Source organism: Jaculus jaculus, chromosome 1 (assembly GCF_020740685.1).
Source record: "Jaculus jaculus isolate mJacJac1 chromosome 1, mJacJac1.mat.Y.cur, whole genome shotgun sequence".
NCBI lineage: Eukaryota > Metazoa > Chordata > Mammalia > Rodentia > Dipodidae > Jaculus > Jaculus jaculus.
Window position 1 is genome coordinate 339,987,186 of NC_059102.1, and position 23,459 is coordinate 340,010,644.

The window sequence follows — 23,459 nt, forward strand, 5'->3', positions numbered from 1 at the left end:
TAAGACCTTTTTTTGAATCTTGAACTAGTACAAAGAAGCCAGAGGGCCTTTCCCCCTGTGCCCGTGTGAGAGAAAGAAACTGTTGTCTGAGACCCCCAGTGATTCATGTTTGAAGAAGCCTTCACCACAAAGTCTTCAATGAGATTTAACCAGGAAAGGCTGCAGTTTCTTACTCCCCTTAGCCTTCTTCTCAAAGCAGTACAACCCAGATTCACTCCTCCAGGAATCAGAATGTCCATTGACTTGCCACTATTCACCCATTTGATCAGAGGGTCATGACTTAAAAACAAACAAACAAACAAAAAACCAACACAAAAACTAGGTGTTCTTTTTAGTGAGGTTGATCTGATATATGTGTACATTAACATGAGTATGTGTCATATAAGTCATAAACATTTGATAAAGGATATATATTATCAGGTATGGTGGCAAATGCCTTTAATCCCTGTACTTGGGATGCCGAGGTAGAGGATCACTGTGAGTTCAAGGCCTGCCTGAGACTACATAGTGAATTCCTGGTCATGCTGGACGGAGCAAGACCTTACCTTGAACGTGCCCTGCAAAAGGATATATATATTCATTTAAGGAATATAGTTTATATGTTATTAGTTATTATATTATCAAATAATTATATGATATACAATCTATACAATTCAACAATGAAAGCAAGCTCTTATTCTGGGTAGTGTCTCTAAGCATTAATTATCTGAATATGAATAAGCTATGCAATGTTAATTAGTAGCACAGAAAATATTTCAAGAATCATGTAACAATGCATTATTATAGGTGAACAGCTAGGAGAAAATTATAAAGCAGAAAAATTCTGAGTATGTTATTAACTATTAGTCAATGTGGCAGATAGAAACTTCTTTTCCACTGCTGTTTTTATCATTTTTATCTGTATTAGGTTCATTATGCCATTTACTTTGAATTGGATAAGTGGTGTCTTATTTGCTCACTTAGAAATTATTTCCAGGAAAGCTCTGGTTCCCAGAGGATTGACTGATACCTAACTGTGTCGTTAAAGTTGTAGGGATGGATTCTCCCCTGTTATGTTTTTGTCTTTTATCAAAATTTATTATGACCTCAATCAAAGGTCCTTACCTTTATTACTGAATGACTTTTGTCATCTAAAAAAGAAGTCAGCTTGAACCAGGATCCAACTCTGAAGCTCATAACTTTCTGATCTTCAAAATTCCAGTACTGAAGTGGGAAAATGACAGTGGGGAGGGATTTGAGTCTTCTGGGGTTTCCATTTCTTTCATCTACATTACAGGACTATTTTGAGAGTGAAATGAAATAATGTGTTTCAAGCCCAGAGTCCATTGTGCCAACCCTCGAGTAATGTCCATTGGCTTCCTTTAACTCACAAAGAGAACTTCTTGCGTCCTGCAGAGTCACGATTAGCCCTACATTCTCTCTATTTAGTAGGGTTTGGCTAAATGCAGGGTAGTCATGTGGAGTAGAGTTTGTCTAAATTTTATGAGGGTACCCGAGACTCCAATTGCATGAACCTGTCTCTTTTATGCCCAGGACCCAATGAATGCTAGGCGAGTGCACTGCCACTGACTTGTAGCCCTAGCCCATGTTCTGTTTTGTGTAGTTTGTTAATTCATAAAATAAAATCCTCTCTAACATGTAATGTTCCAGGAATAATTGTTAACAAATTACCTGAATCAAATTGTAAATACACTTGGAAAGAAAGTACCTTTTTATTTATTTATGTATTTTTATTTATTTATCTTTTTTTTTTTTTTTTTTTTTTTTTTTGTTTTTCAAGGTAGGGTCTCACTAGCCCAGGCTGACCTGGAATTCACTGTGTAGTCTCAGGGTGGCCTTTGAACTCACGGCGATCCTCCTACCTCTGCCTCCCGAGTGCTGGGATTAAAGGCGTGCGGCACCATGCCTGGCAGAAAGTACCTTTTTAAAAAATATTTTTATTTTTTATTATTTGAGGGAAAGAGAAGCAAATAGAGAGAATGGTCATGCCAGGGCCTCTAGACACTGCAGACGAACTCCAGACACATGTGCCACATTGTGCATTGGGCTTATGTGGGTACTAGGGAATTGAACTTGGATCCTTTGGATTTGTAGGCAAATGCCTTAACTTCTAAGCTGTGTCTCCAGCCCTGAAAGTGCCTTTTAAAATAAGTGGGAAGATAACATATTTTGTTTTGCAACATTTACAGAATGATTAAGAAATCTATGAGTAAAAATAGTCATTTAATAACCTTTGTTTCAATTTAGTGCTATACTTTGAAATATCCAAGTTGAAGACATGGTTCCTGACCCGGAGAAGCTCATGAATTTGTTGAAGAGACAAAGCCAGGAGTAGGAAATGATCACAAGTTGGACTGAGTGTCAGGAGGGAAATAGATAGTACTAGGGCGCGGGCCCCTGTGTGCTGCAAAAGGCAGGCCACGGCAGTTGCTCAGTGGCTTACTGTAGCTCTTGGAAGACGTAGGATCATGGTTAGGTTTATAAAACACTATCATTTCAATAGAGAATTGTTCAAAACCACCTTAAAGTCCACATCTATCAAAACCCAAGAACATTCTGTCCCTGCCCTTTTCTTCCTTGATATGAGCTTACCTTTCTGAAATCTCAGTGCTCAGGCACATTTGTCGGGAGACTCTCAGCTCACGCTGCACCAGACCGCTCCTGCCCAATGTCATTCCTAGACTGAGATGTGGACTGTCGTTATAAATCACGTTGAGAGCAAACGCCCCAGTTAGAAGCTTACCTCAAAAACCGAGGCAGAGCACATATTTTTTTTGATATCACATATTTTAATATGCTTATTTTCAATTTCAGCACAAATGTAATATGTTAAAATTACTAGCAAATTATCAAATTAAAATTTGTCAAATTGTAGAATACACACAATCACACATTTCCTCAATTATATGTGAAGTTTGAAGCGTGCAGAAATATTTACTATGAATCTGCTTTTACTATTGCTTTGTGCTTAATTTAATTTTTATTTTTAAAATTTACATATTTATTTTTTATTAGTTTTCTATTCTGCAAGTACAGGCAGTTTGGCACCATTATTAGGCTCACCCGTGACCTATCTTAATGCCAGTGGATGGAGGAGATGTGGGAGGATCTCTCTCTGTTAGAAGGATATTTGCAGGTCAGGGATGGGGGAGATGATTGTAGACCTTCTAAACAGCACCTCTCCCCTCTCTCCCAGCTCCCCAGATTCAGGCAGCAGAGAAGCATGGCAACAAAACCATCAACATAATAACATACAATTTATGGTTGGAATCTTATAAGGCTATGTCAGCCAAGTGAAGGAATAACTGTCACTTTCTTCTAGACATAAAGTGTTATGGTTCCTGTCACCTTTATCATAACTTGCAGCTGATTTAGAGGTTCTGTTTTTTATGGCAAATGGCTTAGTGGGGTGTTTCTGTGCATATGTCCATGCTGTTGAGATGGTAATCTGGGGATTCCCTGGAGTGGGGTTAAATGCCGACAATGACCTGGGATAACGTGAGTGGTTGGGGTTTGATCGCATGGTTGGCAAGCCACCTGGACTGATTCTCTGGCTCTTTCTCACTCTAGATACTCAAATCCAAAGACTTAACGTCTCCCACCCAGCGCTACATTGACAGCAAAGTTGTAAAGACAAGAGCAGAGGGCGAATGGCTCTCCTTTGATGTCACCGACGCAGTGCAGGAATGGCTTCACCACAAAGGTGACACACTCATCTTTCTCCTCCTAGATGTGGCCCGAGGTGACTGGAATTGATTGCAGGGTTAAGGTTGCACATGCATATCAATGACTTGCTTAACTTAATGTTTTCCAGACAGGAACCTGGGATTTAAGATAAGTTTACACTGTCCCTGCTGTACTTTTGTGCCATCTAATAATTACATCATCCCAAATAAAAGTGAAGAACTAGAAGCAAGATTTGCAGGTAACTGGAACTTGGTCATTACTATGATAATCTCTTGAAAGAAAGTGAGTGTGCATGTGAAAATGGGATTATTTGGTGAGGTGTGAAAACTTTGATTCAGTTGGGCTGTGGTGTGCTCACTAGAAGGAGGTAGAAAGGAAGAAAGAAATTGATTTGCAGTTCTCACTGCTTAATGCCTCCACATTATTTAGTACTAATGGTCTCGTGAGCCCTGCACATTATTTGTCAGGTTAGCCTTTTATTCTTCATTTTTAAAAATTGTTTATTTGCAAGCAGAGAGAGAGATAGAAGAGAGACAGAGAGAGAATGGGCACACCAGGAACTCCAGCTGCTACAAACAAACTCCAGATGCATGTGTTCCTTATGCATCTGGCTTACGTAGGTCCTGGGAAATCGAACCTGGGTCCTTTGGTTCTCAGGCAAATGCCTTAACCACTAAGCAATTTCTCCAGCTGTTGTTCTTCATCTAAAACAACCAAGTTCCCATCCATTCTGAGAGTCTAGAAATAGACAGCATACACTCAAGGAAATCCATTTTGAATCCCTCAGACCAAATGCTGGGAACCAACAAAGGTGTATCACTCAAGAAAGGAATCTCCTCTTGCCTCAGGCTCTGCTCTTTACCTCCAGGAGCTGGAGCACTCCTCCTTTCTCAGGTGCTCATAACCTCCAGGAAATGGAACACTCCTCTTTTCTCAGGCACTCATTACCTCCGGGAGCTGGAGCACTCCTCCTTTCTCAGGTGCTCATTCCTCCAGGAACTGGAGCAGTCCTCCTTTCTCACGTGCTGATTCCTCCAGGAACTGGAGCACTCCTCCTTCCTCAGGCGCTCATTACCTCTGGGAGCTGGAGCACTCCTCCTTTCTCAGGTGCTCATTACCTCCGGGAGCTGGAGCACTCCTCCTTTCTCACATGCTCATTCCTCCAGGAACTGGAGCACTCCTCCTTTCTCAGGTGCTCATTCGTCCAGGAACTGGAGCACTCCTCCTTCCTCAGGCGCTCATTACCTCCGGGAGCTGGAGCAGTCCTCCTTTCTCAGGTGCTCATTCCTCCAGGAACTGGAGCACTCCTCCTTCGTCAGGTGCTCATTACCTCCGGGAGCTGGAGCACTCCTCCTTTCTCACGTGCTCATTCCTCCAGGAACTGGAGCACTCCTCCTTTCTCAGGCGCTCATTACCTCCGGGAGCTGGAGCACTCCTCCTTTCTCAGGTGCTCATTCCTCCAGGAACTGGAGCACTCCTCCTTCCTCAGGCGCTCATTACCTCCGGGAGCTGGAGCATCCCTCCTTTCTCAGGTGCTCATTACCTCCGGGAGCTGGAGCACTCCTCCTTTTTTAGGTGCTCATTACCACAAGTGGCTTTCTTAGCACACTATCATAACAGCTTCCAAACATGATTGCAAAGCCTTCACTCTTCCCATGATCACTTTCTAGTGGGTTAGCCAAATGCCAGAAAGAGTGAGGAGATGCTAGGGTTCGAATCTCTGGGCCTTTTCATTAGTCAGTGATTGGCTGGGGAGGAGGTGGTAGGGAAGTGTATGTCCACATGCTAGTGGGTACCAGCTTTCCCTGACAGGTCATAGCAAGATTGATCTCCCCTCCTAACATCACCCCGGACCTCTGTCCACTTTTAGAAGGCTCCAATGGCCCTTGTTCATGGAAAAATACTCCCAGAGGTCTGGAGATTTATTTTGGTCTCTAACCTAGCCGTGATTCTCTTGAGTGTGGAGATTAAATGCTTAAACTGGCAGTCTCTTGAGCATGCTTTAAGGAGCTCAAGTTTTTAAATCTTAGATGGAATCAGGAAAGTGTTGAGGATGCCATAAAATAAATGAAAAAGCCCTTTCTTCACAGCTTCCCAAAATAGCATTAGGTAAGGGTGACTTCTGTTCACTTGAGCCTCCTTCACTGACATTCACTCAGGCTCAGTTTATGTTCATTAGGAAAGTCTTCTGAGTTTAGCAGCCTTGGGAAGAGTGGGAACCAGCAGGCGACAAGGCATGTTCTATGACTGTGTGCTCCGTTGTTGAGCACTTGAACACTCCCTACCCTGAGGATGAACTAAAATAACCTGCCTGGCTTGCCCTTGGACCATAGGTCAAAGACTTCTGTAGTGACTTTCCTGAGAACAGCCCTGCCTTTGACATGGAACTGCCTTTGGACAAGAGTCCCATTTAGATGTGTCCATTGTTACCTCTGATAGTCCCATTATACTGTGTCTGATTCTGTGGGGAATAATGATATCAAGTTGATGCTACTGTGGTGGTCCTTGGTGTTTTGTGTGACTATACATATATATACATATGTGTGTGTGTGTGTGTGTGTGTGTGTGTGTGTGTGTGTGTGTGTGTATTGCTCATAATATATGATGAAGGTAAAGCTAAACATTTATTACCCAAATGCATTTTTTCAAGGTATTGATGGCACCTCCACATATACCAGTGGTGATCAGAAAACTATAAAGTCCACTAGGAAAAAAAACAGTGGGAAGACCCCACACCTCCTGCTAATGTTATTGCCCTCCTACAGACTTGAGTCACAACAGTCCAACCGGCGGAAGAAGCGTGCTTTGGATGCAGCCTATTGCTTTAGGTAAAGAAATGAAAACAGCTAAGCGCCTCTGTTAACCCTTGTCCCGCCTCTGCTTTCTCCCCTGGCACACCGACCTGAACTGAACTCGTTCCTCAAGGCCAGATAGGACAGTCAGGCTGTTGTATGCATCTCATAATATCATTCCCGCAGGGGCATGAAACATGATTTGTGTGGTGTATTAATTAGCTCTTTAGCAGTGAACCTGGTGTGAAGGGAGAAAATTAACCTCTGGAATGCCCACCCCCCTCCACCAGTCTCTCTGTTTGGGTGTTGATAAAGAAAATGAGCTCTTTGCCTCCTCCCAAGCAAATGTAAGTTTATTTGAGATTTGTGATAATTCAAGAAGACTCATCACTGCTATGAAGGCTTTCCTTTTCCGTGAGTGTCTATGGCCTGATTTCCAGTTAGAGAAATAAGATAGCACAAAGAAGTTGTATACCATGACTGAAGCTACAGAATTTGAGAGAAGCGAGGAACAGGAATTTCTTTCCACTCCTGTATAGACCTTTGGACCAGGAGAGAGCCTGTCCTGTGGTGCTTTCTATGCGAGGCCTCCTGTGCTGTGGAGTGGTGGGGCAGTACAGGGACTTCTGCGGAAGAGTTCCACGCACCACAGATCATCAAAACAGAAATAGTTTTTGGTTGGGTGATAAGGCTCCCTGTTTCTTTCCCTCTTATCCTGTGTCTTTTGTTAGCATATATTAATTATGCATAGTAATGACATTTATTATGGCATTTTATGTATGTGTATAATGCCCTTATGCCATGTTCACCTGCTCTGCCCTCTTTAGTGCCCCTGCCCCTGCCGTAGATCCCCTTCTCTTCTCAAATGAGACTCCATAGTTCTTGAACTCTGATTAATTCCTCAATCCACTAAAAAGTGGTAAAGACAGAGGCTATATTCTCAACAGAAACTGCTTCAGGGGGCTCTCTACAAGGATCTGTTGTATTTTATTTGTTGTACGTGCGAAAAGGTGATGGGAGCTGCGTGGCAGCATGGTCTGGTGCTGGGGGAGAAGGGCTTTGGCCACGGCGGTCGCTTCCCGCTCGTGTCTGGACACTTGGGGCGCCACACGCACTTTCCAGGTCACAGACAGGGGCCCGCACGTGCGTCAGTGAATCGCCACAGCACCTCCTCGTGCCCACCGGGGGCAGCGGCAGCATGACCGTTAAAATGGGCCCATGGCGCTTGCTCGGCAGCTGTTAGTTGCAGCCATGAATGAGTCATTTTTCTGGTTTAGGGAAAGGCGGGTGAGAAATCAGCTCTAAAATCCCTGTCACTCTTTCTTTGAACAGAAATGTGCAGGACAATTGCTGTCTACGTCCTCTTTACATTGATTTCAAGAGAGACCTTGGGTGGAAATGGATACACGAACCCAAAGGGTACAATGCCAACTTCTGCGCTGGTGCGTGTCCATATTTATGGAGTTCAGACACTCAGCACAGCAGGGTGAGCATTTGGCTGGCGTACCTCTTTCATTCCCGTCTTACTCAGTATACCATCTATCATATTTCTAAATAAATTGCCATAGGCATGGTGACATTTCTCACATTCATGGGTGCCAAAGAAGTTTTAGATGATGAGGGCTGATGTAGGTTGCAGGGTTCTAAAAATAACACTGATGGGTTACAAATAGTTGGTCATGCCTTCTCCATTAGTTATAAGTAATTTGAAGGTATTCCTGTGCTTTACAATATATTTTTAACAGCTATAACTATAAATAAATAAACCCAAAACACCTTTCTGAATCTAACATATAGACATAGCATGTAAAGGGACTCAGGTCTCCAGATGAAAAAAGGATTGGTTGCCAACTTTATCTGGGACTTTCCCTTAGAGAGAACATTGGGGATGTTGACTGATGCTTTAGTAGTATATAGTAATTAGATCATCTAAGCTTTCTGAATCTCAGTTCCCTATTAGTAAAAAGGAATGATTATGTTGGAAATTATCCTTAAGATAATGCCAAATTTAAGTGTTGTTGTGCAATATGAAAACATGGTATGTTTGAAAATGAGCATGTCTGTGTCATTTTCAATAGAAGGAACCTAAAGGAAATTGAATATTTTTTAAAATTTTATTTATTTATTTATTTAAGCCAGAGAGAAAGAGGCAGAGAGAGGGGGAGGGAGAGAGAGAGAGAATGGGTATGCCAGGGCCTCCAGCCACTGTAAATGAACTCTAGACGCGTGTGCCCTCTTGTGCATCTGGCTTACATGGGAGTTGAACCAAGGTCCTTTGGTTTTGCAGGCCTTAACCACTAAGCCATATCCTCAGCCCAGAAATTGAATATTTTATCGAATTACTTCAATGCAAATAGAAGACTACCTCGGAAGTAAGGTCCAAGGTTAGATGCCATGTGTCCCTAGCTCTGACAAGCAGAGACCTCTTCTATGGAATAGTGATACTTCCTTTTGCACTTCCTGTTGGTGGCTCATGCTATATGAATTTAGTGTTGGAAAGGACTTCATGCATCATTTTATTCAAACATTTAATTTTCCTAAAAGAAAAGGTGGGATTTAGACTATGTGGATGACTTGCCTAAGATCAAACTGAAAATTAGTGACAAGCGGGGACTTGGACTGCAGCCCTGCCTGTTTTATAACTGGGGCTCCATTGCTCCGCTTAATTCCAAAAATGTGGCTTCGTGTGGGGGTTTCTGTTCCACTCTTTATGCCTCTGTAAATCTCCCTATTAAAGAGGCATTAGAAAAATTGCCTTCACTGCAGGGTAGGAAAATGAACTGACTGCCAAAAGAGATCACATAATGCACTCGGCTGAATTCAAGAGTTTGAGGGTTATCAATTATTTTAGACACTCTGTGTTATCAGAATGGCTCTTCAGCTCCTGTGTTAGTGGAATAAGAAGCCTACTTATTTATATACAAATGCCTGCATAGACTGGCATTAAAATGAGCAAACATGGCTCCCCTTCTTCCTGCAGCTCTTCTCCTAATGCCCCTGTAGGCTTTGGCACTGGGGGCGACCATGAGCTTGGCCACGTGAGGGGCGTAGCTCATGCCCACCCCTTTGTCTGTGTTTGCTGGCCAGTCTGCTGCATCAGGGCTGTGACAGCAGTAGCTGTAGCGTGGGCAATATTTAGTTGCCAAGTCGACGCGTAATTCTCCTCCCTGCTACATGGAGGGAGTGTGTGAAGGCTGAGACCAAGCTTGTTTGTCAAGCAGAGAGGAAGTACAACTGTCATGGTCACAAATATGTGGTTTGGATAGTCCCCTGAGAAGCCAAGGCAAGCTTAATAAAGTAGTCAGTGTGGCTGCGCTGAACAGATCTTCTGTCTGAGGTTGAAAAAAGATCATGGTGAATCTCGAGGAAAAGGTCACTTGTTTGATGAACACATTAATGGCAGGCTTCCTTGGAAGTGTCCCTGTGTCATCCTTGGAAATGTCCCTGTGTCATGGGTGACCTACACACTGCCAGCAGTGAAAGTCACACACCCTGTGGTAGAAAAAACTACACAGTTAACTACGGAGCACTCCGGTCCTTCTGGTTTAGGACTAGCTACTCCTCAGTCTTACATATCTTCACTCAGTGCGGTGAAGGTCACTGGAGGGCCAGTTTTTAAATGATTGCTTTAAGCGAAATGTATGATGGTGAAAAATTAGAAGTGTACATTTACTGGGTGTGATGGCACACACCTGTAATCCCAGCTCTTGGGAGGCTGCGGCAAAAGGATTGTGAATTTGAAGCCCACCTAGGCTGTAAAGTGAGTTAGAGCCCGGCCGAGGGTACCTAGCAAGAACTTGTTTCAAGACAAAACCAAAAAAACTAAGAAGGTATATTGTATTTTTATGTCATCATTAGCATCACTGTAATTATTGATGAAAGGATTTAGGGTTTAATGAGAATTTAAGTGCCATTACTTTGATCTATAAAACACTTGATGTAGAAAGATTTCACATTGCAGACAGATGTCATTTCTATACCCTAAGGTAAGTTAAAATTTCAATGGAAACTGTAATGAAACATTTTAATCTTCTATTTATCATTTCTTTTGTAAGTATATGGGTCATTATTGTCTGGACAAGACTTAACCAGGGCTGCAAAGTATAAACAAAGCCTAGATTTCTTGACCCAAGGGACTTCAATTTACTTGGGAATTTAAAACAAGTACCCATGAAATCTAAGTTATAAATTTGTGTAGAAATAAGAGCAAACACTAAGAAACCTGAGATGTTTGGCAGCAAAGCAGTGATCATGGTAAACTTATTAGAATATTTAGGAAAATCTTCTAAATAAACAGATTGTTTCAGCCTGACATTTATGGAATCATTTGTTTAATATATACCCTCCAAAACTGGGCATGGTGGCACACGCCTTTGATCCCAGCACTCAGGAGGAGGCAGAGGTAGGAGGGTCGCCATGAGTTCGAGGCCACCCTGAGAATATGTAGTGAATTCCAGGTCAGCCTGAACTAGAGTGAGACCCTACCTCGAAAAACATATGTGTGTGTGTGTGTGTGTGTGTGTGTGTGTGTGTATCCCCAGAAAAGCACCTGATGGAAAAAGGCTTAATTTGGTGATGATTGACAAAGGACTCAGAACAATCTGGCCATAATTTAAGAAAAGTATAACAGCCGGGCGTGGTGGTGCACACCTTTAATCCCAGCACTCGGGAGGCAGAGGTAGGAGGATTACCGTGTGTTTGAGGCCACCCTGAGACTATAGAGTGAATTCCAGGTCAGCCTGGGCTAGAGTGAAACCCTGCCGCGCAAAACCAATATATATATATGTCTGATAACATATAATGACTAAAAATTGACTGTCCTCTTTTGTGTATCTTCCTCTATGTTGTATCCCCTCTCCTGGGTCCACTCAGGTCCTCAGCTTATATAACACCATAAACCCAGAAGCATCCGCTTCTCCTTGCTGTGTGTCACAAGACCTGGAACCGCTGACCATCCTCTACTACATCGGCAAAACCCCCAAGATCGAGCAGCTCTCCAATATGATCGTCAAGTCTTGCAAATGCAGCTAAGTCTCTGCCAGAGTCAAGATTAAGATTAGAGTGATCATGATGACATGCGACGGGGATGGTGACAGTGGTGATGTTTGTGACAAGGAAACATGAGAGCGTCTTGGTTCATCAGTGTTAAGTTTTCTGAAAACAAAGCGGTACTAGTTCAAACACGTTGAAAGCTTGTGTTCTGTTTGTTAAAACTGGCATCTGAAGAAACAACAACAACAACAACAAAATAACGTGGAAAGCCTTATTCTGCATTTCACCTACTTTGTGAGAGACACAGAAACAACATTTTTTTAAAGGAAAATATAAACACTGGAAGAATTTGTTAGTGTTAATTATGTGAAACCAAACCAAACCGGAAAAATCCATTCAGTGGAGTTGCTGTATGTACCGTTCCTGTCCCGTGCCTCCAGATCCTTCCATATTGCTATGCAATATGTGCCCTTGCTCCTCCTCACTCTAGGGTTAACAGTGAGTTATTTATTGTGTGTTACTAGCTAATGAACATTTCATTACCCTTGGAAAATAAAGCAAGTGTATAAAGTGGAGACCAAATACTTTGCCAGAAACTCATGGATGGTTTAAGGAACTTGAACTCAAACGAGCCAGAAAAACAAGAAGTCAGTCATATCAATGGGATGAAAACCCAAGTGAGTGCTTATGTGACCCAGCAAGTCCGCATAAGACAAAAATCCAGAAAATGCATGCTGTGTACCAACTGCTCAAGGAAGCTTCGCGTATGGTTCAAGCACGAAAAAGTTGGTTAATAAAGGAAATTTTCAGTCAGAATAACTCTGTAAGATCCGTTTTTGTCTCCATTGTAAGTGGTTCTTTGTCCATGTCAGCAAACCGGTGAGACGCTGAAACCTTTTGACACACACTGTCAGCTCTGTTCCCCGTTTTCCCTCTGCCTCGCTGTGTATAGCCACACCTGCGTGACTAAATGAGACAGGTGTAGAAGCAGATATAACTGAAGCCACATCTCCAGTTCTCTTCTGCAAACTATTAAATCAAAACATGGACTATTTTACATGTGATGTGTAAGCCCTTACCATCGTTTTCCACATGTTGTAATAATGTCAAGTATAATTGAGATTGGATTTAAATTTTGTTCTCTTTTTAATGACCATTCACAACTGTCCATTTCCTTCAGCTGGCCAGTACTCTTGAGTAAAACTCCTACTTTTGACTTGCATTACAAATACATTTTTTATGACATTTTTCTCTACTTGGGTTTTGTATATTGTCCATTTTTATGACATAAGCTACCTGGGTCCATTTCTTTCTCTCTCTCTATTTTTTTTTTTTGTTTGATAGATTTGAGTTCAGTGGTCTTCCTTCATCTTCTACACTTCATAGAGGATCAGGCAGATGTTAATAAGCTTCTTTTAGGAAAATGGAGGATGTTGTGGACGTGGACAATGTAGATTTTAGGAATTCTTATGGATTTCAAGTCAGAATCCTGGTGGCCAGGCTATAAACGTTTCCTCTAAATTGGTTTAATTTGTATTTTTTTTTTTTGTTTCTTTGTTTGAGGTGGGATCTTACTCTAGCCCAGGCTGACCTGGAATTCACTATGTAGTTTCAGGCTGGCTTTGAACTCATGGCAATCCTCCTACCTCTGCCTATTGAGTGCTGGGATTAAAGGCGTGTGCCACTAGGCCCAGCTAATTTGTATTTTTGTGGAATTTTATTGTGGTAAAAACAACAGCAACAAAGCAATTCAAAGAAAATATCTTTTTCTTTAATCAGGTTTTGGGTATTTGGGGGGAGATTGAAAGATACATATTTTAGTTGAGTTCTTCAAAGGAGGGAAAATGTCCAGATCAGCATTACTCATTTCATTTATGTCCCGGAAGTTCACGTTTTTTCTAGATGTTCTTTGAAGATTGAGAAGAAACACGCCAAGTTCTGTCCAGACATTCTTTTACCTGAGTGAGCATGGTCTATAGTTTGAGTAGTAGCGGCTGGATTTTACTTACCTTTTGTTTTTTTGAGGTAGAGTCTCGCTCTAGCCCAGGCTGGCCTGGAATTCACTATGTAGTCTCAGGCTGGTCTCGAACTCACAGCGATCCTCCTACCTCAGCCTCCCTAGTGCTGGTATTAAAGATGTGTGCCACCATGCCCAGCTTATGTACTTTTTATACAGAATTTGCCATATCCTTGCAGAGGAGAGCTCTTTTGTCAGGGTATACAGGACATTCGTGTCACTTCCTTAGCTTGAAGACATAAAACAATGGAAGAATATTTGTAGTTTCACATAAATGGCAGTAAAGTGAGGTATGAATTGGAAAAGAATTTGTTTGATATGATAAACTGATTTCTTGGGCTTTTTTTTTTAATTCACTAAAATGAAGTATTGGATTTGCAAGTCTGAAGACTGGAAAAGCATGAGATAAAGAGCAAAGGTCCTTTGTGTTTGGTGCATCCCAGTCCCACAGTTGAGAATGTGCTTGTTAGTTTTCTCTCTCCCGCTCTTCCATGGAGTCTATGTACATCACGTTTCCTTCTACAGGTGTTTTCCTCTCAGATAAAATGACATTTTGTTTTGTAAAATTTTGTCTTTCCTTATGAATGCACTGATAATATTTTAAATACTCTATTTTAAGATCTCTTGGACCTCTTAGGTTCTATAAGGTCTTTATTTTCCACAAGTAAATACTGTCATGGGAGGGGGGAGGGAGAAGGGAGGGCAGAGGGGTGTGGTAATTCGGGGTGGGGGGGCGCAGGTCAGATGTGTAACACAGCAGTGCAAGTTGATGGTTGGTGTGGTTTTTGAAACATGGAATATAAGAATAGCTGTTTTGTATTTTGATGACCAATCATGCTGTATTTTAACATGATATATGTCTGTTTTTTTTTGTGGTGCTCTAGTGTGGTAAATAAATTATTTCAGTCATAAGTTGCTGTGTTCTTCCTATTGTGCAGCCACATCTGAGATGAGAAAACACTCATCAGGCGATTGCCAGGCTGGATAAGGTACGTTGGCAGGTGCCCTCTGCACTTTACTCATAAAGCTAATCACTTCAGAAGTGTCATGTGCAGTTTAAGAGCCAAGGAGATTTATCAAGGACTGAAGGAAGTCCTGTGCTGACTTAATCCTCTGATTTGTTGCTATTTGGTGATTGTTTGGGGTTAAATTTCTATCCAGACTGACCATCTACTAGAAAAAAACAAAAACAAACCACACTGAGATATTTGCACCATGATTCTGGCATTCTGGTTCTATGTTCTGCCAACGCTAGGGCCAAAAGAACTGGTCTAGACAGGATCCCCTGTAGCCCCATAACTTGGTTACTTAGTCAGCCAGATATAACAAGAGCCACGTGCACTTTGGAGTTGGTTGTTTGGGAGGAGCTATTCCTCTTTCTGTGTCACCCATACCACTGTGCATGTGCACACACAGACACACACACACACGCATGCACGCATGCACACACACACATCACACACCCCACACCCTGCCCTATTCGGTCAAATTTCCTTGGCTGTTACCTATAAGACTAGACTTCTCAACTGGGTTGTTGCCAATCTCTTAATAAATAGAACCAATAAAACATTTAAAAAAGTCAATGTGATTCAATCTGGTTTCTAACTTTCTGTAGTACAAGGTCTAGCTTGTGCCCGCTGTCTTATGAAAACGTCACGTAGGAACAGGCCATGATTTTGAGCATGGAAATAAATAGACAACCGTTCTCTCTTCTGCCATCTTGTCGTGCTTGATCTTTTATGGTTGACTCTCAGGTAAAGGAGGGATTACACTTCAAACTTAGTCTGTGATTGTAGGTGGAGTAGCCATCTCAAGTCTGTCATCCAGGCTCACATCATGATTAACTGCTGAGAGAGCAGAAGAGCATGGTAGACTCACACTGAAGAAAAGAGACATGTAGGAGTCCTTTCCATGGCTTCCCTTTCCTTTTCTTCTTTTATCCTTCTGCTGGTGATGATGCTGGGATCGAATACAGAGCTTTGGCCCACTAATCACCTACTGTATCATGGAGTCCCAGCGCTGGACACTGACTGTCCTTTGTCTGCAATGAGAATGGGCACATCTGACTTGCACCTATCTGCCTGTTTAAGTGAACGGCCCCCAAGAAAAGCACTGCATTGAGCATATGGACTCCCATCTTGATATTTCTAAGGCAGCTCAGCTTTTGCTTTCATGCCAACTTGCAGTCATAAGGATTCATCTCCAGACTGTGATGTGAGTCCGTACTTCTCCATCCTGATGCTAAGTGTGTAAGACCTCCAGACACTTATCTCATGAATGGATCGAGCCACAAATAGTCCCTGATGATATTCTGTGACTACATGTTAACAGTTTGATGACATGATAGGATAGGCCCCAAATTACTGGGAAGTAGCCAGTTGAATGACCTTTCCCCTAACACTAGCAGACACTGTTCTTGGATTTAATGTCACACTTAACCCTAGGATGTAGGTGTTTTTCAAGCTGACTCACAGTGGTATAATTATGTCCAAAACCAAGTTTAGTTTGTAAGTGAATGTTCTAGAAGCTTATTATTCAATACAATAGCCACACAGGACACCTGAACATTACAACTAATCTGAATTGGGAAGTAGAATATATGACCTGGAATTTCAAGACCCAGGTACAAAACAATGTAAAGTGTAAACTGTCTCACTAATATTTTTATATCAATTACATGTCTAAATAATACTCTTTTGGATATATATGGGATCAAATAAAGTATGTTATTAAAATTAATTTCACCTGTTTCTCTTTAAACTTATTTTGCATGGTTACTAGAAAATTTTAAATTACATATGTGGCTTATGTTTGTGCCCTGAATCCTATTAGACAGTTCTCTTTCCCTTCCTCCTTTCTTACCTTTTCCCCTTCCTTCCTTTTTTGCCTTGTTTGCGAAATAGGAACTTACCACATACACCAAGCAGACCTCAACTTTATGATCCTCTTGTCTTCCCATTGCTAGGACAGCAGACTAGCTCCATTGACCTTGGCATTGGTGTGAAATTTTAATATTTTATTTATTTAATAAATTTAATAAGTTAAATTAATTTAATATTTTATTTATTTAAGAGACAGGGAGAGAGAGAGAGAGAGAGAAGAGGCAGATAGAGAGAGAATAGGTGTACCAGAGCCTACAGCCACTGCAAAAGAATTCTAGATGAATGTGCCACCTTGTGCACCTGGTTTACGTGGGTACTAGGGAATCAAACCGGAGTCCTTAGGCTTTGCAGGAAAGTGCCTTAAATGCTAAGCCATCTCTCCAGCCCTGGCGAACAATTTGAAGGTGATTCTGTTTGAGCAGAAAGGCTAAGCTATTCTCACAAACTACCAACCTGTGCTTTTGTAATTTACCAATGGTTGGACAATATGAGCTCATACCTTGTGCAAGTACTGTCTTGACAGGTCAGCGTTGGTTGAAAAATGGAAATTCTATAGGGGTCGATGTAACAGCGAATACCAGCAAAGGTGAAAGAGAAAAAACCAGCATTTTATCAGCTTTGCCAGCAATTCCCTGCAGAGCTGGTGGCTGCCTTATGTAATGTTTGTAGGAATGGGGTGGTGCAACTTTCTCCTACGTATATTGGGAGATTGAATCAAAAGTTTTCTATCCATATAAACTTAAATTAATGCATCAGGGATAACTTGTTCACCTTGCTGAAGGGAAAGAAGGTAAATCTGAATACCTGCTGAGCAATTTTGAGCCAGTGACCTTGGAGTGACAATTGCTTTCTAGCTGTATTGTGTGACTCTTGCTTAGAGACCTGAGAGTGAAAGATTCAGGCTCCATTCCCCATATAATTCAAACAATCAAAAACTCATACTCTAGGGCTGGAGAGATGGCTTAGTGGTTAAGCACTTGCTTGTGAAGCCTAAGGACCCCAGTTCAAGGCTCAACTCCCCAGTATCCACGTAAGCCAGATGCATAAGGTGGCTCATGCATCTGGAGTTCGTTTGCAGTGGCTGGAGACCCTGGTGAGCCCATTCTGTCTGTCTCTTTCTGTGTCTGTCACTCTCAAATAAATAAAAATAAACAAAAAAATAAAAACCCCTCATATTCAGGATTAGGAGAAGAGCTTTACAAGGGACCAAAGAAATTAGAAGCCAGGACACGTCGGCTTCAAGACCATACTGGCAAATGTCTTGTGCAACAGATCCCCATGCTTCTACCAAAGCCTGACACCCTGTGCTTCCAGCAAAACTCTGACTTCATCCTTCACTGTCCACGCATCTCCAGAACTGGTTGCTCTGTTCTCTAAACTTGAAACTCCGTCCTATGTGCTGGGAAAAAATACTAAGACCCCAAGTTCACTACCTTTCCAGGTCAGCAGCAAAGGAGGAAAAGCGGTTTTCCAACCTTCTTTGGAATATATTTACTAGGTGCTAGGAAACTGGAGAAATAATTAGCATTAAAGTTTTAAGATATGGTAGCTATCTGTCATCTATCTATCTATCTATCATTGATTTATCTTATAACTACCATGTATCCGTGAACTATAGAAATCTATCATCTATCTCTTTAGTACTGTGTTTTCTCTCTATCTTTAATCATCTCTCTCATCTACCAATTTATCTATAATTAATATTTCTATGACCTATTAATCTGTTCTTTATATTCCTATCTATCTTCTATCAATCATCTGTCATCTTTTCATCTCTATAATGAATTATCTTCTATCTCTCCATGTCTCATTTATCATCTACATACCTATCTGTTTTATCACCTATCTATCATCTATGCATGTATCTTCTATCATCTATCTATTACCTATCTATCATTTATTTATCTATTATCCACCTATCTATCTGCCTATATCTATCTACCTATCTATCTTTCTACCATTTATTTCCATGTAGATTGTAAAGCAAAAGACGTCTTTTTAAGACCCTTCTAAAATAACAAGATCTTTATTTTCCAGAGGGAGTTCTTATTTTCCTGAAATGCTTTTGTTGTTAGTATTTTTATTTCAGCAAGTAATGGCTGAAGAAGAGATGAGTGTTTCCTGTAATTGGGTAGAGATCTAGTCAAAGGAACAGAATGTACTGAGGGAGACTTTGTGCTATGTGATCAAAACTAGGGAAATGGTCCACCCTAAGAGCACAGGCATAATTAAACAGAAAAAAAAAATGTGGTTAAAAAAATAAGGCCCAAGATATTCTCTCAGGTTTTCTGTTCCAGAGAAGGTTTTTCTCTGTTGTGGATGCCAGCTTAGTTGAAAGCACCCGGACATGGCACTCGAGTGACATCACCAAGCTCCAGCCAGCCCTGGAGATGGAACCCCTTTCCGTAGGCCAGATGCTACACCCTGAATCCTATAGCAGATCTTCAACCCTAGGACAATGGGAGCCAACAAGCTAAGAGTTATGTAATCATTACTGCTGTAACAGCTATGTGAAGTCATTCAGTTTGGCTTTAATCCAAGTATGGGTGGGACACTAACTTCTTCATTTGAAGCAGAATCAAATAGTACATAACACGGAAGAGAACTTTAAATCAAATGGTGGAGGTTCAGTTCGGGATGGCCCAATTTCCCATTATCATGTGTGCACATCTTCTCTTTGCCCATAGCTTTGAGTTGGAGATAGCACAGGTTACATTCAGATCCCTATGTATTGAATGTTTAGGGAGAAGCTGGTGGGGAGCCTGGAAGAGCCCCAAGGAGGGTCAACAACCTCCTGAGCCTCTGACATATTACCTTTTTGTTACAGGCTCTGACAGTCTACCACAAGGAAATATTCCTATATTGTCTTCTCTCCTCTCCTCTGCTCTCCTCTGCTCTCCTCTCCTCTCCTCTCCTTTCCTCTCCTCTCCTCCCCTCTCCTCTTCTCTTTTTCTCCCCTTCCCTTCATCTCACCCTATCTTCTGTATATGTATGTGGGGGTGACTGTGTGTGTGTGTGTGTGTACGGGTGCATATGAACACCAGAGGTTGATATCATGTGTTTGTCTCAGTTACATTCCACTTTATTTTTGAGATAAGGTCTCTCACTGAACCCAGAGCTCACCAATTCAGCTAGACTAGTTAGCCAGTAAGCCCTAGGAGTCCTCCTATCTTGGCCTCCCAGTGCTGGGATTGCAGGTTCCCACTGCCATGCCCAGCATTACCTAGTTCCTGGGGATTTAAACTCAGGTCCATGCACCATGCAGGAATTTTACCTGCTGAGTCCCTCCCCCAGCTCCACTTGAATGGCCTTCTTTCTCAAGGAGATGAAAGCATAAACCCATATGTATAATTTAAATATATATTACATATGCATGTATTTTAAATTGTATATGAGCTTGTAATGAAAACATTCTGAAGGTTTACTTCTAGCCCCAAACTTGTAGGATTGAGTAGAATTTCTTTCCACCATATCAGGGCCCTGGCCAAATGAGACCAAAAAGGCCTCAGAGCAGGTCAGAAGTAAAAGGAAGAGGGGACAAAGGGAGGTAGGCAAGGAAGGGCGGAGGCAGCCTGAGCACTATGTGTACAGTACCTTTAACCAAGACCTTGATGTCCATATTGGGTGTGGTGGACATGCCCTTAATCCCAGCACTCCAGAGACAGAGCATGAGTGAATCCCAAGTCAACTTTGGCGGAGTGAGATTCTGCCTCCATAAACAAACACAAAGGACCTTGGTGTGTGCAATGCAATGCCAAAGCAAAGAACAGGTATAGAGTGGGAAATGGGCCAAATGGGCCAAAGGGACTTAACATCAAGCCAAAGACTCAGGCACTAATCCCACTATGTAACTGTCTTTCAGCAGGAGGCTGGGTCACCCAGGGTCTGGTTTCATGAATGATGTGACTGGAAAACATGGCTTTGTTCCTATCTCCAGCCTGCCATGTTGGGTTTAGGGAATAGTCACATCCTCTTGCCAGCTCTTTCAGGACAGTAAGTGTGCTCTTCCTTATCGTTCCTACTGTGCACAGCTTCTCATTTAATTTGGGTTCCCAGCATCTTGGACACCATGTAGGCCATGCTGTTTTAACACATGTGTGTTAAAATAAGAGACCCAGATGGTGATACCACTTCTTCACCTGACGAGCTACAGAACCCAGACTTTTTCAGACCTTTCTCCAATAAAGCAATAACTTTGAAATAGGTGACCAGTAAAATCCTTCAAAATCATTCTGTTTTGTTTTCCCAGGACATTTGGTTGTCCCCTCTTATTGTTCTCTGGTTATACCAGTGACCAGGAAGCAGATATTCATCCATTCATTAATTTATGTAAGTAGTCCTTGTTCTTGTCTTTGTCCTGGTCCTTGGCTTTGGCCTTGGCCCTTGGTCCTTGTCATTGATTAGTTTTCATTTTTAACTTGATTGGATTGAGATGTGCCTAGGAGATTAGTAAAGCACATTTCTAGTGTGTCTGTGAGAGCATTTCCAGACAGGTGTCATAAAGGGGAGAAGATGCACCTTGAACATGGGTGGTACCATCCCATATATTTGGGACTGACTGGAATAAAAATGTGGAATCAAAAAATCCCCACCACAGGCATTTTCTTTCTCTGGTCTTGCTTTCTGGCTACCATGACATGAGCTATGCTGCTCTGCTCCATCCTTCTGCAGGGAAGGCCTGGACTCTCTGAAATGGTAAGCCAAAGTGAATCCCTGCTTTAAATAATTTCTCTCAGGTATTTGGCCATAGCAATTAAAATGCTAACACAATTATCTTCTCATTAGCTAAATTCTCATTCAATTGTCTCCAACCACTTTTTTTCCTACTTGCTTGTACACTACATACTTGTGAATTCATATATTATTCCAGTTCACACTGAGCATGGGGTAGAGAGAGGAAAACCTTCCTTACCTAATCTTCACACCAGAAACAACACTCAGGGAGATGAAACCGAAGGATTTCACCTATTTCTCAGTCACACCTGGGTCTGATTTAGGTGATGCCACCCTAGTCTTGAAGCCTATGGTGTGAAATAGGTTTTGAAGAAGGGGTTGAGCATTTTTGGTATATGGAGGAGAACAAATCATCACAGTCACAAGAAAGCCACTGGGAGATGATGCGCATCAAAGATGGATGCTATAATCTGTCCCCCCTTGCACGCTTGTCTTACATCATAACATCAGCATTCTCTGCTTGTCTTTGGATATTGCTGGCTTGAAATTACAGTGGAATCAAAGATCCTGAATGCCCAAGATTAGGTCACACTTGGCATGCTCACTCAGGGCTCCTAGCTATGAAGAATGTCCATGCCACATAAAGAAGCCATGCTTAAGCATTCCAGCCAGCAACCCCAGCGAGATCCCAGATAACAGTTCATAGTATCAACTCCTGACCAAGTAAATGGGAAGGCTTCACGTGGCTCCAGTCACAGTCACTGACTTCCTGACACTGTTCAAAGGACTTCAAGTGAAAACTGCTTAGCAGAGCCTAGTTAATCTCCATAACCACAAAGGTAACAATGAAAAACAGTTATTGTTTTAAGCAACAATTTGGCATGGTAACTTACATAGCACTGATAACTGACAAGTACTGTTTCTGCCTTTGTAAACATTCAGAAGTTAGCTGCATGACTTTAAGTTACTGACTAAACTGTAAACTCCATAAATAAGAATTTTTACAGAGATGATTTTTATTCTCTCTTTTAACTGAAAATATAATTTTTGAGTGAATTTAGCCATTGAGCAACTTCTTACATTATCAGGAACTATATTAGTTGTAGGAGATTCAGAACTGAGAAACACAGTTCATGTAGACCTCAAGGTCCACTGAAAGACATAAATCCAATATGTAAGTAACTAAATTCAACATTAAAATCAAAAGCAATTAATGGGACTGAAGAAATTACCTAGTGGCTAAGGTGTTTGCCTACAAAGCCAAAGGACCCAGGTTTGATTCCCTAGGACCCATGTAAGTCAGATGCATAAGGTGGCACATGCATCTGGAGTCATTTGCAGCAGCTGGAGGTCCTAGAGTGCCCACATTCATATTCTCTGTCTCTCTCTCTCTCCCTCTCTGTCAAATAAATAAATAAAAATAAAACATTAAAAAAGCAGTTAGTGTGTCAAACATTTATTGAGCACCTTTAATGTGATGGGTGCCCAACATATATTAGGGAGATGGTGGTATTGGGGTAACAGGTGCACAGGCATTGTGGGAAAGAATTATAGTACATGCATGAAAATCATAGGATGTTCATCAGAGTTATTCATAACAAATTTGATGAAGTGATTCTCACTAAATTATTAAGTTGAGTCTTGTCAAACTTATTTACAGGGAAAGAAAAATGGTTGCTTGTTCATTGCTCCACAAGAGGGCCACAAACATGGACTCACAGAAACCAGATGGGATGACTAGGGACAGGGGAAGCTCCGAAGACAGGAAGTCAGTGCAGGAATAGTAGCTTATCCACAACAGAAATTTATTTTTCATGGTTCCGAAGGCTAGGCAGTCAAAGAACAAAGAAGTAAGACCAGGTGTGGAACATGCCAGTAACCCCCACACTTGAAAGGGTGAGACAAGATTGTGAGTTCAAAGCCATTCTTGTCTGTAAAATGAGACACTATATTGAAAAGGAAAAACCAAAAGCACTTGCCCCATTGGTATCTGGTGAGGATCCACTTTTTGGTTCATGGATGGCCATCTGTTACTCCATCCTTACATGGTGAGAGAGGTGGCGTGACTTTCTTGGGAACTTAAAAAAAAAAAAAAAAAAAAAAAAACCACTTACCTCATTCTTAAAGGCTTGGTCCTGAAGAACTACTCTCCTTCCAAAAGCCACATTTCATACCTTAGGAAGGGTCTAAATTTCCCTTTATACAAGGACATCAGCCATATTGATGAGAATCAACCCTAATGACTTCATTTCAATTTATGTGTTTTAATTTTTTAAAATTTATTTGAGAGATTAGAGAGAAATATAGTGTGTTTGAGAGAGAGAGAGAGAGTCAGAGACACAGACAGAGAGAGAGAGTATGGGCATATCAAGTCCTCTTGCCACTGTAAACTAACACCAGACTCATGCGCCACTT

At 41.6% G+C, this 23,459-nt stretch overlaps 1 protein-coding gene across 4 annotated transcripts in view; it reads left to right on the plus strand.

The window, feature by feature from the left end:
• Window positions 1–12,687, plus strand: part of Tgfb2 (transforming growth factor beta 2) — an 84,102-nt gene extending 71,415 nt beyond the window's left edge. For 2 of the 4 annotated variants that reach the window (XM_004670110.2, XM_004670111.2), the window contains 5 exons: window positions 3,571–3,703; window positions 3,815–3,925; window positions 6,338–6,515; window positions 7,812–7,965; window positions 11,352–12,687. In XM_004670110.2, coding sequence (XP_004670167.1) covers window positions 3,571–3,703; window positions 3,815–3,925; window positions 6,338–6,515; window positions 7,812–7,965; window positions 11,352–11,510 — 735 coding nt within the window. In that variant the 3' untranslated portion in view covers window positions 11,511–12,687. The remainder of the gene's footprint in view (window positions 1–3,570; window positions 3,704–3,814; window positions 3,926–6,337; window positions 6,516–7,811; window positions 7,966–11,351) is intronic. The other 2 variants (XM_045130404.1, XM_045130411.1) reach the window with 2 other exon arrangements.
• The last annotated feature ends 10,772 nt before the right edge of the window (window positions 12,688–23,459 follow it).